General features: G+C 34.7%; 1 protein-coding gene across 1 annotated transcript in view; it reads left to right on the top strand.

The window, feature by feature from the left end:
• Positions 1–17,430, top strand: part of LOC148619330 (putative chitinase 10) — a 50,328-nt gene that overhangs the window by 20,383 nt on the left and 12,515 nt on the right. The window contains exons 8-17 of the mRNA XM_088579094.1: positions 2,708–2,890; positions 5,101–5,220; positions 5,605–5,920; positions 6,316–6,504; positions 7,066–7,322; positions 7,708–7,832; positions 8,430–8,553; positions 8,774–8,953; positions 9,118–9,237; positions 10,098–10,410. Coding sequence (XP_088435220.1) covers positions 2,708–2,890; positions 5,101–5,220; positions 5,605–5,920; positions 6,316–6,504; positions 7,066–7,322; positions 7,708–7,832; positions 8,430–8,553; positions 8,774–8,953; positions 9,118–9,237; positions 10,098–10,410 — 1,927 coding nt within the window. The remainder of the gene's footprint in view (positions 1–2,707; positions 2,891–5,100; positions 5,221–5,604; positions 5,921–6,315; positions 6,505–7,065; positions 7,323–7,707; positions 7,833–8,429; positions 8,554–8,773; positions 8,954–9,117; positions 9,238–10,097; positions 10,411–17,430) is intronic.

Below are 17,430 nucleotides of genomic sequence, written 5' to 3'. Positions count from 1 at the left end.
CTTTCTCTATGTATGCTATCAAAAGCTTTTTCAAAATCTATAAAGTTAATATAGAGTTGTCTCTGCCATTCAGTGCTCTGCTCAATAATATTGCGTAGCGTGAAAATTTGGTCGATACAGCTTATACCTGGTCTAAATCCAGCTTGTTCTTTTCTCAATAGTTCATCTAGAGATCTTGCAATTCTTTTGATGACAACTTTGGCTAGTATCTTACTTGGGATAGAAATCAAAGTAATACCTCACCAGTTATTACAATCATTTAATGACACTTTCTTTGGTAATTTTATGATGGTTCCTTTGTTCCACTCATCTGGTACTTTGGTCTTATTCCAGATATCTTGGAAGATGGGATGGAGAATTTTTGCGGATAGGTATGGATCGTTTTTAAAGAGTTCTGCATTGAGATTATCACTACCTGGTGCTTTGCCACTTTTCAGACTTTTGATTGCTGTTATGATTTCAGATATTTCTGGTGGTTCTATATCTATGTCAAGCTCTACTTCTGCATCTTTAATTTCCGGTTCTTGAGAAGTTGGTGGCCTGTTAAGTAACTCTTCAAAATGTTCTGTCCACCTTTTTTTCTTGAGCGCTTTCTGAGGTTAATATGTTACCCCGTTTGTCTTTGACAGGTAAATTTGGAGATGATCTATTCTTTCCACATATAGTTCTTGTAATTTTGTATAATTTACTCTGTTCTCCTTTCTGTGCTGCTTCTTCTGCATTATTTGCAAGCTCTTCCATAAAATTCCGTTTGTCTGTTCGAACTAGTTTCTTAACTTCTTTTTGTATTGAGCTGTATTTTTGTTGGAGTCTTTCTTTTAGCCGAGGTGATTTGGTCTTATCTCTTTTGGCTTTAATCTCTCTTCTATTATTTATTGTTTTCCAAGTTTCGGGTGTTATCCAGTCCTTATGTGTTTGCTTTTGTCGCAAACCTAAACACTCTTCGCTTGTTTTTGTATATATGTCGGTTATTTTGTTCCATTTTTCATCAATATCATCCACAACATCTTCCAAGATATTTAACCTTCACAGCGATTCTTGAGTGTTATTGAAAAATCATTTTTTACCTTCAAGATGTTAAGTTTTTCTGTATCATAACGAGTGGTTGTAACTTTCTTTCCAGCTGCTCTGAGCTAGAGTCTGATATTTGCTGTAACAAGTTGATGGTCACTTTCTACATCAGCTTCTCTTTTGACTCTTACATCTAGCAAAGATCGTCTCCACATTCCATTTATCATGATGTGGTCAATTTCATTTCTGTCTCTTAAGTTTGGTGAATACCACGTTAACTTGTGGATATCCTTATGAGGGAATAGTGTGCCTCCAATGACATAGTTGTTGATGTTGCAGAAGTCAGTTAATCTTTCACCATTTTCATTCATACTACCACATCCATGTGTACCTATAGTTCTTTCAAAGTTTGAGTTGTTATTGCCTACTTTTGCATTCAGGTCACCCATGATTATTTTGATGTCATGATGTGGGGTTTGATCTAACTCTTGTTGAAGTTGCTCATAGAATGCATCTTTGTCTTCATCGCTGGCATCATTTATTGGAGCATAGCACTGAAGTAGCGTCAGATTAACTTGTTTACCCCTCAGTCTAACCAAGATCAATCTGTTGCTGACTGGTTTCCATTCCATCAGGGTTCTGTCTACTCCTTTCTTTAGAATGATGGCTACTCCCTCCTAATGTTTCCCATCTTCTCTTACTGAGTATAGTACTGTTTCGCCTGTTGTTGTTTTTATCTTTCCAGATCCTGTCCATCTACTTTCACTGACACCTAAAATTTGTAGTTTGTACCGTTGCATCTCATCTGTTATCTGTGCGAGCTTGCCTGTTGCATACATCGTTCTCACGTTCCAACACCCGATGTTTGTATTGGTTTTTACCATGTTGAGGGCCTCCCTAGTCTAGTTGGTAGTCTCCTCTCGGCCTTTTCTACCTACAGTCATTAAAGCTCCACTGTTGGTGCGGTGGGGGCTCTCCTCCACAGTTGTAGATTTTTTCTTCGTTGCTGTTTCCGTAACATATCTTTTTTACAAGTTAGGGTTGTTAGCCCTAAGCTTAACCCCCATAACTTGGAGGACCAGTAGATTTTCTGTAGAGGGATCCTTCCCTTAGATGGATGCATCACCATGCTAACGAGTACCATCTTTACGGATTTTCTGTCTGGGTTTTCCCCCATAGCCTTTGACTGTCCAAAGCCTTCTACAAGGCAGTAGTGTGATGCTATTTAACCCATAGCTGGATCAAGGTTGATGAGTGCTAGGGCGTATCCACACGCCGATGGGCCTACACACTGCATCTCTAGGGTCCTTGATACTCCGAGATCCTCTACAGTTTAGCCTAGGATACTAGACCCTAGTTACTGTGTGCTGTCGCGAGGAGGCACTGTAGAGGTCTTGGACTGGTAGACTCAATTAATCAATAAAGTACGGGAGAAAACTCAAATGTTCGGAAAATCGTATCAACAAAAACCAAAAATGAACGTTATATTTGTTTGTGGTTTTGGGTTGTATACATGTACTTAATCACTAGAATAATCATTCTTATAAACATGACAACGGTATCAGATCTTGCACTTATGACAGATACATGTATGCAACAAGTATAGTAAACTGGTTACATTGTGTTTATGTGTATGGACTTCCGTATTTTTCAACTGGTTTAATCATATTAATTATCCATAATATCTTATTGAAAGGACTACGCTGTGCAATTATGGTTGAATGGGGGAACACCAAAAGAAAAATTGATGATGGGGATGGGGCTATATGGTCGATCGTTTACAATGGGTTCTGCTTCCCATGAGCTTGGAAGTGCAGCCAAAGGGGCTGGTGTAGCTGGGGCTGGCACGAGAGAACAAGGCTTTCTTGCATACAATGAGGTAAGTAAAACTAAAAATCCTGGAACAACAAGAAGTTATACCCACAAGCATACAATTTTCACAGTTCATTAAAAAAAATAAGTGAAAAATAACTACATTTAAAAGGAAGTCAAAGTACTCATGTACTGAATCAATTTATATCGATTGTTTGAATTTTTACGCCTCAAGTGATCGACCGTCAAATTACAAAAAAATATGGGATAAAAGCAGGGATTAACGGAAAGTATATGGATCGAATTCAAATGTATCAAAACACAAGGTTATTGTTGTAAATGGTTAGTATTGAACTATTTTTAATTCACCATTCTGATTACGAAGGGCATTTGATAAACACACAACAATATTCGTGGCATGCAGTGCGCCAATTTGTGAAATATTCAGGTTCGATGTTTGTTTAATTGGAACACCTAGATGAATTAACACAAACTATCCAACATACGGCATAATTGAACTACAAACTACTAGTTGGCCTTTCTCAGTTTCTAGATTTTCAAGTCGGATCTCCAATTCTAAACTGTCTGTCAAATTATTCAAACTTAAGTCACGGTTATTGAAATAAAGCATGTCCTTAGATACATGTCCCTATCAACTAGTTACATTTCTCAGTTGATAAGTCATATAGCTCAAGTCCTACAAGTTATCGCATAGACACACATGTGTGATGAAAAGCGCGGTAGTTTCTGCATGTGCACTTTGTTCAAAATGTGCGCACATTAACATAAACGACAAAGTCTTAGAATAAAATTTCAACAATTATGTCTGGTACATGAAGCACCTACAGCTCTATCATTATGACACAATGCCAAATAGCCAAATCGCCAAATTACAAAAAAGCAATATCACCAGACCACAGATTGAGACAAGTCCTGAGAAATGCATTATCAATATTATTTCTTTACCATAGTTTATAACCAGTTTCATTTTTATTTTTAATCTCCGGGCTTCTGATATCACAAGGCAGTAAATGTGAAAAAATACACGATACAGTGGGTGATAGATCAGGATCATTTTAGGATGGCTTGACGGGTTATGCTACCCTTTTGTTAAAATTTAGCAAATAATGAGCGGCAAATATAGCCTGGAACAGGGAGTGTAGTCCCTGCCTGCAACCTATTTCTTCATAGAAGTTTTTTGACCGGAACCATCGCCCCCTTTTTGTAAATAAATAGATTCACCAATCCCTGCATGATATATCTGAAGACAGCTCTTCCAATTGGTACTCAGCATTCCTCTTTTTCATTGCTGTGATCGATTACTTTTTTTATAATCTCGTAGGGTTTTCATTTCAATCCAAACTGCGAATGGTTTATCATGCGTCTTAGAATAAACCATTTGTAGGCAACTAGTATATATATTGATATTCAATATAATATAATGAACGATTGGTTTATTCGAGAGAGTAATCAAGAGAACCAAGGTTATAGCGGTAATCAAAAGAATGTAATCCAGGGACAAAGACCAGACATGGAAAACAGACACACACACACAACAAAGAACACAAAGTAACCAAAATCATACATACAAAGTAACAAAAGCAAATAAATGCATAGAAAAAAAAATGCAGTAAATGCATAGAAATAAATAGGTACTGATAAGAGGTTCGAGGTCAACTATTTATAATGGAATCGTTGTTAATACAAACCAAATTAAATTCGCAGTAAAAGTTGTTTATTGTGTTTGTTTATTGGTGGTAACAGCATAAAATTAAATACGATATATTAAAAATACCTATAAAGTAGACCTAACTATCTGCATTTGAACCTTAATCGGGTATGCCGATGGGACTATTTCCCTGCGGTAGTGTAAAATAATTGCTGATGCTAACAGGTTTTACAAATCTAAAGGCTCTAGCGACTGCTATATCAATTCTGATCTTCGATCTAAATTGATAAAAAGGAAATAAATATAAATAAAATACAAATTAAACGTGTTTATACGAAAAAAGAGGCACAAATTTTCGGCCAAACGGCTTTTGTCACAGGAGAATAACACTGGTCGAGAGGAAAAGACCTTAATTACCAACCTAGACTCAGAATATGCTATGCTGTTTTCAATTTTGTAAGGAATTTTTACATTTCTACCAGAACACTTGGGTCAGATAGCAAGAACATTTGTTTGAATGACTTCGATCAAAATATTATTCAAAATATATATATGAAAGTTGGCAGTAATTCTGGCATTGATATATTGAAGTGTAATAATACTTATAGATTTGTAAAAACCTAGAAAATGGATGGACACGGGTATGGAATGACGAACACAAAGTACCCTATGCCTACAAGGGTGATCAATGGGTAGGGTATGATGACGTACAGAGTATCGAAGTTAAGGTATGATAGTACTAACGTATTAGATAGATGCAAACTAAAACTTTAACTTAGTTTTCATTCATATTAAAATGGCAATTGTCTGGTAAATGACATACATGGCAAAGAAATTCCAGTTACCAGCGTAACATCTGTGGTTCATATATTACAATCGTTAAGATATATAAAATGTACAAGTACGGTTATGCCGTTAACATAACTTTAAAGTGTGCCACATCACTCAACTGTCAATGCAAGTGGAGAAAACATTTTTTTCTGTTTACAAGAGCAATTATTAAGTTGCCCTTCCTATTACAGAAATGTAATATCACAGGAATGGATAACAAATCACATATGTAAATTCATACACAAAATTCTTTCCATAAAACGAATACTATCTTTTGAAAGGCTAACTACGTGAAACAAAATGGTTTGGGTGGTTCTATGATATGGGCGATGGATTTAGATGACTTCGCTAACACTTGTGGTAAAGGAGTAAGCCCATTGATGACAACCCTTCTGAGGCTTTTACCGGATGACAACACTCTTACACCAACAACCAAACCGACACAAGGAACTACAGCTAAGCCGACACAGGCATCGACAGCCCAACCTACACAGGCACCGACAGCCCAACCGACACAGGCACCAACAACTAAGTCAACACAGGCGCCGACAACCAAGCCGACACAGTCCCCGACAGCTCAGCCAACGCAATCTCCTGGTAAATATTACACTACGGAGAGGTTATCAATTAAGGGTCGAACAAAGTTTTTTTTCTAATTAATTATTTGGGAATACAAGTTAGCTAATTCAGTAAGACACTTTGATTAAAGTAATTTGAATCATGTTTATCATATTATAAATACCCTTCATTTCACCACTGACCGATTTTTTTTTTGTGGGCATTTTACCAGGGTAAAGATGTACGACAACAATGTATATAATATTCTATTGTCTTCTCCCTTCTGTTTCAATCTTTCATTATAATATCTTAAATTCGAATATTCAAAATGAAAACTAATAGTCATTTTAGACATCGTCATACGTTCCGAAATATTCCTTTAATTTTTTTTAATGTTTTACGCCTAAAACGGAACCTGTTTTTGTATCTTTCAGGAACTGGGAATTACAAGAGAGTATGCTACTTTACAAACTGGGCACAGTACAGACCAGATCCATTTAAGTTTCTACCAGAAGATATAGACCCTTTCCTCTGCACTCATGTAATTTATTCATTTGGTAAAGTGGTTGGTAATACAATAGGCTTTAATGAGTGGAACGATGAGAGTACAGACTCGAGTGCAGGTAAGTAATATAATAAACCGACAAATTCGGTATGAAAACAAAAGAGAAAATCTTATCAATTCTGGGCATTGTGGTACTGCATAAAGATATAATAAAAAAAACGGATTTGTTTCTGCATTCCGATGATGTAGATTATATAACCGTTTTAGTTTAAAAGAGAAAGGCAGAAAAAGAGGTCTACCATAAGTGGAAAATGGATATTTGTCATTATTGTTTTTATCAGTTTATTGGATATGGTACTGGCAACTTGGTGGGTGTTTCTAGAAAAAAACACTGGACATTTACCCTACCCTACCAGTGCACCAATTTCATGCTTCAATTTATTTCTTTGTGGAATACATGTTGTTCGTTATGACCATGGTTGCTTTGAGTTTGAGAACAATTTAAAAGGGACCGCAAATGTAACTGCGACCAGATAATAACGTCATAATCAAGTTACCACGATATCAAATAATATGCAGACTTCATGTAACAATCAATTAAGAAATTCAATTTTTGTTATTTATAAAGTCAGTTTATACAAAATAGGTATCATTCAATAGAAGTAAACACTCATTGTAGGATTATACGAGAGGTTGGCTGATTTGAAAAAGACCAATCCTGATTTGAAAGTATTGCTAGCTATTGGTGGTTGGACACATGGTTCTTGGCCATTTACAGAACTAGTGGACAATACAGCTGATGTTGAACTATTTGCACGAAATGCTATAACCTATCTTAGAAGAATCGATTTTGATGGTCTCGATCTTGATTGGGAATATCCCGCCAATAGAGGAAGTCCCCCCGAAGACAAACAACGGTTTACAGAACTATGTAAGGTAGGTAGGGAGTGTGTGAGAGAAACCGACAACGCATCACTTTTTCAACAAGTCAGTTATTAGGAAAACTATAAACACATATTGTTTTACAATGATTTACAGAATTATATGCTGTAGGTAAGCGAAACATTCAGCTACAAGAGGCATTAAATTAACCAAAAATGTATAAAACATAACAAAAACATGAATATTCACATGCTAGAAACTTATGTTCTTTAAAGTTTGTGTTATAGAATTAATCAAAGCAAAATTATGTCTCACGTGAATGATATTCAAAGATCCGCGTTTCTGATTGATATTTGCTCCTCGTGATTCTTTCTGAATAATGTTCGGTGAAATAAACAAGAATCACATTAAAACTTACGTAAATTGGTTCACGTTTTAGATTTTAAGACGGGCCTTTGAAGATGAATCCCGACCTGCAGACAAAAGTCGATTATTACTGACGGCCGCAGTAGCAGCTGGGGAAACTACTGTCAAAAGTGCATACGAAATTAACCTCATTGCACAGTAAGTATTATGGCGATAAAATTACGCGTAATTGAGATAAACGCGTTAAACTGAGAAGTAACGCATTTCCGCACACACTATGAAACTAAACTCGATAAAGGATACAAATACTCCCCACCCCACAAACAAGATATGGTCAAAATGTGAAGTTTTCAAACAGGAATTGTACGTCGAGTCAAAAAACAAATCCCATGATATGTTACACTTATTTAAAAAAAAAATTGTTAATGTAAAAATATCAAGTGGATGTGATACGTACAGAAAAAAACAATGACAAAAATTTTGAAATCAATCCATGATAATCGTGTTAAAATACAAACAATCGTCAGACAGGAATTAGATGGTTCTCGCCTTTTGAAATAGAATCCAACGATATGGCTCACGAATAAAACAAAAGTCCTGCCAAGTGGCTGTGACAATTTATTGCAGAAAAAAACCTGTAACTAAAAGCATGCAGTCAAAAAATGAAGCGTTTATGTCATTACAGTCTTAAATCAAATCTAGTAATAAATTATGACTCAAAATGTTTCGCTAAAAGTTGGTCGCTGAAAAAATTAAAGCGTTTCATTTATACAGCCCTTTGTAATCTGTCTTCAGGGAGCTTGACTTTATCAACTTGATGTCATATGACCTTCATGGGAGTTGGGAACAATTTCTGGGACACAATAGTCCTCTATATCCAAGGGATGATGAGATTGGCATACAAAGAACATTAAATCAGGTAGGATTTGAACTTTCATTTAAAATTATTAAATACAAATTACCATAAATGACAAATAATTTTGATAAAAAATATCAAAAACATTTTTGTCGTTCGTTAGGCATAATCAGACGTGTAAATTGATGCTTCATACTTTAAAAAGGTGTGGTAATTAGTTTCATAATATGCATGCTTATATTTTTCTTATTTTCTTCCATATTAATTGTATGTCTTATATTAGGATTACGCTGTCCGATTATGGCTGAAAGGAGGTGTCCCACCTGAAAAGTTGATAATGGGGTTAGCATTATATGGAAGATCTTTCAAGATGGGTTCTTCACATGCTTTGGGCAGTGTCTCAAGTGGCGCTGGAACTGCCGGAGATTATACAGGAGAAGCAGGATTTTTGTCTTTTTATGAGGTAAGTGGTTCATTTTCTAAACATATTTATGTGTGTATTAAGCATAATTTGTGAAAAAAAAATTATTACTGACCTGCAGGTTTACCCAGGTGTTACATATGGTAATTGTTCCATATAATTGATTACTTATACTAGAAAAGAACAATTTGATATTTTATTTGAAGGTATGCAAAAAACTTGCCAATGGATGGACAAGAGTTTGGAATGATGAACACAAAGTTCCTTACGCCTACAAAGACGACCAGTGGGTTGGATATGATGATGTTCAGAGCATTGGTGTTAAGGTAATACTATACTAATAGATATGGTTAGCATGAAAGAACAAAGCAATGGTACCATGATTAGAACGAGGAACATGATATCCATTATCCAAGGACAAAGTCTTGGCCAAGATAATAGAAAAATCGTAATCAGTAACACTATTTAAACGAATGCATACTAAAAATAATGAATAAATAAGCAACACGGACTCCTTTAACAACTACAAATATGGACTAGGTACACCGGTAGAATGTGCATCCTCTGATTTTTCTGGAAACATCCGCTGACTTGCTCATATGATGTCACACCATATAATTCATGATATTTTGAAGTGATGAATTTAGTCTTGTGAGAAAAATATTCGTTCAACTAATTACAATTACAAGGTCTAAAAGAATATGTTGAATCCTATTTCATTCATGAGAGTACAACATCTAATCACATTGCATTATCTTTTGGTTCGAAATTGTGATATTAAAAACAACATATAATTGAGTTTGAGTTATGTAGTGACCAACACAACATTGAAGCAGCGCTAAGATTGTACTTGTAAACAACAACATCTCACCAGTGCTTAGCTTTAAAAAAACTTACTGCCAAATGGTTTATCACTGATTTGGCAATCTAGACACACTGTTGAGCAAAAGATATTGTTGATGGGATAAATATTTTAGCAATTACGATTCCTTAAATTAAGGTTATGTCTTCCCTTGTGGTCCTCTGACTGTGCGTATCAGGTTTACTTGGTGAAAATCAGTTCCTATAACCAGGCCTCATTATGGAAAAAAATACAGGTATGGGTTCGGAGCAACAGCCATTCTTTAGAAGAAACAGTGAATTCATTCATGAATTAAGTAAGAGGTTTAACACATTTTTCTTGCAGGTTAAGTACATAAAAGCACATGGATTAGGTGGTGCAATGGTTTGGGCCATGACTCTTGATGATTTCAAAGACTCATGTGGATATGGTAAAAATCCACTGTTGTCTAAGATAAAATCAATGCTGTCAGATGGAAATACTGCTCCTTCAACTATTGCCAAAACGACCTCTAAACCAACGAAAGCTCCCACGACAACAAAGCCGACACAGGCCCCATCAACTGCTGCTACAACAGCTAAGTCTACACAAGCGCCAACTACCACCGCTCAAACAGCTAGGCCAACAGATGCGCCTACAACCAAACCCTCTGGAAAATGTGGTCGTAAGTTGAAATGGACCCAAGTCATTTGAGTTTTTTTCTCCAAAATCATGTCCATTTTTTTTAAGATTTAGCCTTACCAGCATATTTAAAATCATGTCGTTTCATTTCAGTAGATCTGTAGATTTTAAATGTTCGCCCAGGAAAAATTAAAAGTACAAATACCGATGTGACAATGACACTCGGGAATATCAAAGAGGGAAATATATGGGTATAAACACGTTCAAGAATGTAAATTGAACAAGAGAGACATAAAATATAGACAAGCGGTACGAACCCATTACAAACAGAAAAATGTTCTGGACATTTACCCTACCAGTGCACCAATTCCATGCTTCATTTTTTTCTTTGATGATTTCTTCACCATAGTTCCCTCGAGTTTGAAAATTTCAAAGGGACTACAAATATAACTGTTTCGCTTGATCAATTTTACATTAGCCTAAGAGGGATCTGTATAACGTGTGAGAGTGATGGCTGTCTAGAGATTACACTTATATCAGTTTGTGTGATTTTCCTTAATACTTTAATCAAAATAATTACTTCACTGAAAAAGCGTAATACAAAATATGATTTGAAAGATATCCTCTTTTTGATAGGAATTTTTACTCTTGGCAAAACACGGAACAATGTGGTGGTTTTCTGAACTTAAAGAGCAAAGTACTTGATGTGTGTGTCTTTATTAAAGGGCAGTGTTTCCGATATCAATAAGCGGTTTCTACAAATTGTAATTGATCAGAAGAAGACATAACTAATTCAGCAAAGAACCATTTTTAATGAGATTTTTTGCTTTCGGAAAAGCTTAATTTCATAATGTTAAGTAAAATAATTCATCCATGAATATTTTTCATTAAGCTCCAGACGATTGCCCTGGTAACAAATATTTCGGAGACGCTTGTGACCCTGCTGTATTCTATCAGTGTTGGAATGGAATGCCATATAAAAAGGAATGCCAGTCACCTCTAATATGGGACTCTTACCTAAACATCTGTAACTGGGATCATCTTGTCAACGATAATGAAAAGAGAGTAAATTGTGGTAAGATGTCCTAAAATACCTAAAATCTACACCACCTTGTAAGCTTTCTGTTACGTATTTTGCAGAAAGCTTTGTCAGTCGGCATTTTTTGCCTGGTATCTCTACAACCCAAAAATCTGAGAAAGTAGGTTTTAAAAGCAGGTGTAAGTAGACATTACCTTTTACGAGACTAAAATTAGTTGTCAAATTTGTCACTATTTGTTACGTCACATCCCTGACCGACGCGTCCAAATCTTCCACCACAATACAGTCATCTAATTTTAAAACGTCACGAATCGATTGTATACTTGGCCGACAATCGGGTTTAAAACATGATTTCTAATGAAATACAAACTGTGCTATGAAAGATGATTGAATCTAAGTAATGAATAAAAATACTGAACACATCAAAACAAAGCAAACAAAAAGTAAATAAAAAATATAACAGTCCAGTTTGAACTAAAATCCTTTTCTCTATAATAGATACTTGGATACTTGTTACGACTCATGGATAACAGCTATTACGTAATTAATATGATTCGTTCCCGTGTTAAATGCAAAAAGTTTAATTTCTACCATTATTAACCATATTATGCCTGTCTTAAATCAAAGAAAGTTTAATCGTTGAAAAAATGTTTCTTTGGAAATTTCCGAAGTCAGTTTGTCACTGAAAATTTCGAACATTTAAAATGTGTTTTTTAATTGAAGCTATTTGTTGTCAAAATATGAAGGGAAATTCTCAGATCTTTTCTTCATAACTTCATTCTAAAACACTAGAAATTAATACCAATCAGACAAAACTGATAAAACAAGGTCACTGAAAATAGTGCATACATATTTTGTTAGATTTTTTTATGATCCAAAAAGATCTAACAAAGACGGCTTTAGGTGAGGAACTTTTTTCTTGAGAAATATACAACAGTATTTAACTTTGATTTGCTGGACTGTGTTTTATTTTATGCTTACTATTTATTCACCAATCAATATTTGTGATATAAGAACAGTACAAAAAATCTACAAAAAAAAACAATTGTTTCAAATTTTGATTTACCTCCTAGATATGGTATAGTTAATGTTGTATGTATTCTACTTACAGAACCAGACAATTGTGTGGATGGAGAATTTCATGCTGACAAGTGTTATGTTAGGGTGTACTATCAATGCTGGAATGGTAAAGCCTACAGGCATGAATGTGCTGTCGGTACTAAATTTGATAGCAGTATTAACAATTGTGTCTGGACTTAAAGGTAAAGCCGATATTCATAAGGGAGCAATCCTTTCTTTTGCGCTATAATAAAAAAACGGTAATTTAGGTCGTATTTGTGTCACGACTTTTTTTTATATTTTTTTCATTTGGTTTTTGTCAGTGATATGAATGACAAATTGCATGACCTGGTTTTAATTTCATTTTCACTAGCCTCAAATAGATACCAAAATGGCTATTGTCCAAAAACTAGATATTAAACAATGAAATAAATTCAAGAGCATCAATGTTTTTTCAAGTATGAAGAGGAAAAATGTATAGACATAGCAAAGTATACGTAGAAAAAAATACCAAATTACAGGAGTTAGATAGATAGCTAGGTGTATTTAAAATCCGGAATTATTTTCACTGTCAATTGCAATGTTTTAGAGATTATCTATTAAGTAATTACATGAATTCCTTACATATATATTCAATCATAATCATTCTGTCCTATGTAATTTCAATGTTTTGTCTATCTATGAATGCTAATTTTACGTTATTTACTGATTTCATCCATTTTTATTTTTTGTTTTAGGTCATCAAAGAAATGCAGAACATATTGAGAACTAATTTGATGTATATATATATATATATATATATATGTTTCAGTGCTTATTGTAAAAGTAGTGTGGGTTTTATTGAAGTCAGTTATTAAAGAAATAAAAAAAAATATACTAATACAGTTTTTGGAAGAAATTTAGTCAATTATGTGTTGATGTGCATTCTGTTTTTCACTAGCTTTTTAAACCATAGGCTTCAGTGGTCCTTTTCACAAAAAATCGTACGTGTTAAATTAGTAGTAAGTTATGACGTCATAGTAAATAAAAGTATTGTTACGTCATAACTTACGACTAATTTTCCTCTTACGATTTTTTTGTGAAAAGGTCCACAGGCGTCGATTTCACAATGCTATTTTAGGTTGTGACGTTATTACTTACAATCAACTTTACACTTACGACTTTTTTATGAAATCCACGCCAGCGATATATCACTCGAATGTCAAAACACTTTGAAGTACTACAATCTCACTAGGCTGATAAAGAGATACAGGAACTTATATTGTAAATATCTGTAGACTCCTTTTTGAATTATTTATTCTATAAGTATATAAGTAAAACTATTAGTTTGATGCTTTTTGTATCATTAGCAGACAACACATTTATATATTTATATTATGACAAAAATATTTCAGACATAGTTCATTTTAAGTACATTTCGTAAAGGTATATTCAAAATGAAGCGGTTAAAATTTGATATTCAGAAATCGTAAATGTTTTTCTAATTAAGACCTGAAATGACTTACTGCATCTGCTATCACTCCATTTCACATAAAGTTGAAAAATTGGTTATTTAGTATTGATTCTTTTTACAATTGGTAACAAAATCGGTTAAATTTTCAAATTATTAATTTTACTTGGTCTTGCACATGAACCTTTCGCTTTTCTTACGTCGGTGCTTACAATTGTGGTGCTGTACCATGTACCTTTGAAATGTATACATGAAAGGCATATATTGCTTAAAGGAATCTGATTTGTCTACACCAAAGAACTAACTTGAGATAAAGGATACTACAGACACTGTGAAGTCAGCCTCATATCTTGACCTACACTTAGAAATCGATGGTAAAGGAAAACTATTGACTAAACTTTACGACAAACGTGAAGACTTTTCATTCAGAATTGTCAACTTTCCTTTCATCTGTGGCATCATCCCTTCAGTACCTGCGTATGGAGTGTTCATATCACAACTCGTACGTTATGCCACAGCTTGCCGAAACTACGCAGACTTTTTGTATCGCGCTAGAACTCTAACAAATAGGCTTCTGGAACAGGGTTATGTTGCTACAAGATTGAAGTCATCACTACAGAAGTTTTATAGTTGTCATCATGAACTCGTGGATCGTTATGGTGTATCCATTTGCACCATGAAAACTGATTTATTCAACGGGTCATAATTTTCCTTTCCTCGTTTGTCTACCCCGGACTTGACTTTTTATGAGAGAAGAACAGAGGACGCTTACCTTACCGGTGCACCTTGTCCATGCTCCCAGTGTTTAGTGGAGTCCGAGTTGCTCTTTTGCTTTTGTTACTTTGTATGTATGATTTTAGTTACTTTATGTTCTTTGTTGTGTGTGTCTGTTTTCCATGTCTGGTCTTTGTCCCTGGATTACATTCTATTGATTATCGCTATAACCTTGGTTCCTTTGATTATCTTTACTTATTTTACTTTTCAATTGCCTGTAAAAGTACTTATTAAGAAACGAATATGCCAGCTCGTATGGTTTCATGGTTTATGTGATTACCATTATAATCAAAAATAGCAAACCAGGGGCCTGAAAAATCGAATATGTGGTGGCCTTGTTCGTAGTCAAACACTCTTAACACCATTCCAGAGCTAAATCTTGGTTAAATAGTTGCAGAAATTTACACCAACATGGTTTTTCTAGAAAGCTTTCATGGCAATTTTGAGCAACCGATGCCACCTAATGATTGAACATCATTTTGAATGACATTGAAGTCAACAGCCAAGGGCGGACACATGAATTGGAAAAGAGGATGGCGCGCACTGTCATATTTCAGTGACTATTTTTATTAATTCCGATAAAATGGAAGGTCACACGCCCAGCGCGCCGGACCTTAATCTGCCTTTGTCAACTCTACACAAAACAACATACTTAAATATGTATCTTATCTTCTCCTACATGAAAAATAGGAACCATGACAAGATTATTGTGTGTGTGAATTGCCAACTGCTTTAATAATAAAAAAACACCATCGCTTTGATTCATCAAGTATTATATTAAACACGTAAACAGTGTAGAGAGGTATACTTATCACACCATTTTGGGCAGACCATTACAGACTTACAGTATCGTAAACATTTTTGAAACGTTCAATTTGACATTAAACTCAAGTAGTTAACTAGACGAAAGTACATAAAGCACATAAAGAACTGGCTTGAACTCAAATTTGAAGTCTCTACCATTTCGGCTGTACCAGGTGTTCTATTTAAGGAATGTAACTAATATTTTTTTTGTATTTGCGAAGAAATTAATTATTTACAAAGATACCAGCGCTTTCACCACTACTAAAGACACACATCCACACACTACTGATGATTCAAAATTCCATTTAATGTTTGTTTCCATTTGTTTGTTTGTTTCGTTTCATCGTTTTTATTTTGTTTCTCAATGTGTAATCTTGACAACCTATTTTTAGGTATAAACGTAATCACGTGGAATCCATTCATGAATATCAAAGGCATTGATAAGATATAGTTACAACTTCTATATATGTATTTGAATTTTTCTTTGACAATCAGTTATGGAAAATATTTAATTTGAATTAAGCTGCAAAAAGGGCAGTGTATTTATACAAAATAATCAATTTGATACATTTAAAATTCATCTGTCAGATCTCTTTCGCGGTGGAAGTACTTTAAATGGTTATGGGTTCAAATATTCGGCCTTACGGCCTCCGTTAGGGGCAAAATCTATTGAAAAGGAGACTGAGGACTGGTCGTTATCATGAACTCGTCGATCGTTATGGTGTATCCATCAGCACCATGAAAACTGATTTATTCAACGGGTCATAGTTTTCCTTCCCTCGTTTGTCTACCCTGGACTTGACTTTTTATGAGCAATTCAGCGGGTGTTTCTAGAAAGGCAGAGGACGCTTACCCTACCGGTGCACCTGGTCCATGCTCCCAGTTTTTAGTGCAGTCCGAGTTGCTCATTTACTTTTGTTACTTTGTATGTATGGTTTTAGTTACTTTATGATCTTTGTTGTGTATGTCTGTTTTCCATGTCTGGACTTTGTCCCTGGATTACATTCTTTTGATTACCGCTATAACCTTGATTACTCTCTGAGAACGTCCGACCCACACCACAGAATCAATGTACCCTTCAAATTGATCTTGATCATTGTGCAACTAAACAGCACGCGAAAGCTAAATCACTAGCTTTATGTACCCCCCCCCCACCCCCACACACACAACGAAAAAAACAAATCAAAACAAAATAATAAAAAAAAAATAACAGTAGTGACCCCAAGTTTTTTTTTGTAGTACACTCTCTTCGTCATACCAATTAATATCTATTAACATCGTTAAAACAGTTCAAGACAATGATCAGAGATTTTTAACGGTGTTTGTACACGGAACAACAATTGCAATTATCATCATTTACTCATTAGCTGTATTCCGTTAGACCGAGAGAAGAACAGACAGACGCTTAATCTGCAGTCTGTCCATATGTAACTACAAACACAAGCTCTCTAGAGCATTTAATCGATATACGTATTTTAACGTTTGGTTTTTCATCTAACTGTTTAGTTCACAGGGGCTTGTTTTGTCGGGCCGCAGGTTGAAGAGAAATGAACTTTTAGAATTCTCTCATTTACTTTGTATTATCGTTAATTGCACGTAATATTAAGTCCAATATTTTCGTTAAATAACAAGTATGGACGCAGACTGGTATTGCCCGAAGAACATATAAATATTGAAAATTTGGAACAAGGTGTACCTTTCGATCAACAACATTAGAACAAAATACACAGAAAAATATCAAAATCCGTATTAATTCCTATACAAGAAGAAAAACTCAAAACAAAACAAAAAAAAATGTACCAAAATATAGGAAGCAAAATCTTGCATCTAGATTTCTATATGCACTAAAAGGAATAGAATCTCAGTGTTTTATTCGTTTGAATTTTGTGATACTGCAAATATTGGTAAATAATATATGATTTGTTTAGTAT

Source organism: Perna viridis, chromosome 4 (assembly GCF_037379345.1).
Source record: "Perna viridis isolate PV_CMFRI_1.1 ecotype Kerala chromosome 4, ASM3737934v1, whole genome shotgun sequence".
In the NCBI taxonomy this organism is placed as follows: domain Eukaryota; kingdom Metazoa; phylum Mollusca; class Bivalvia; order Mytilida; family Mytilidae; genus Perna; species Perna viridis.
This window is presented reverse-complemented; position numbering and strand designations above follow the sequence as displayed.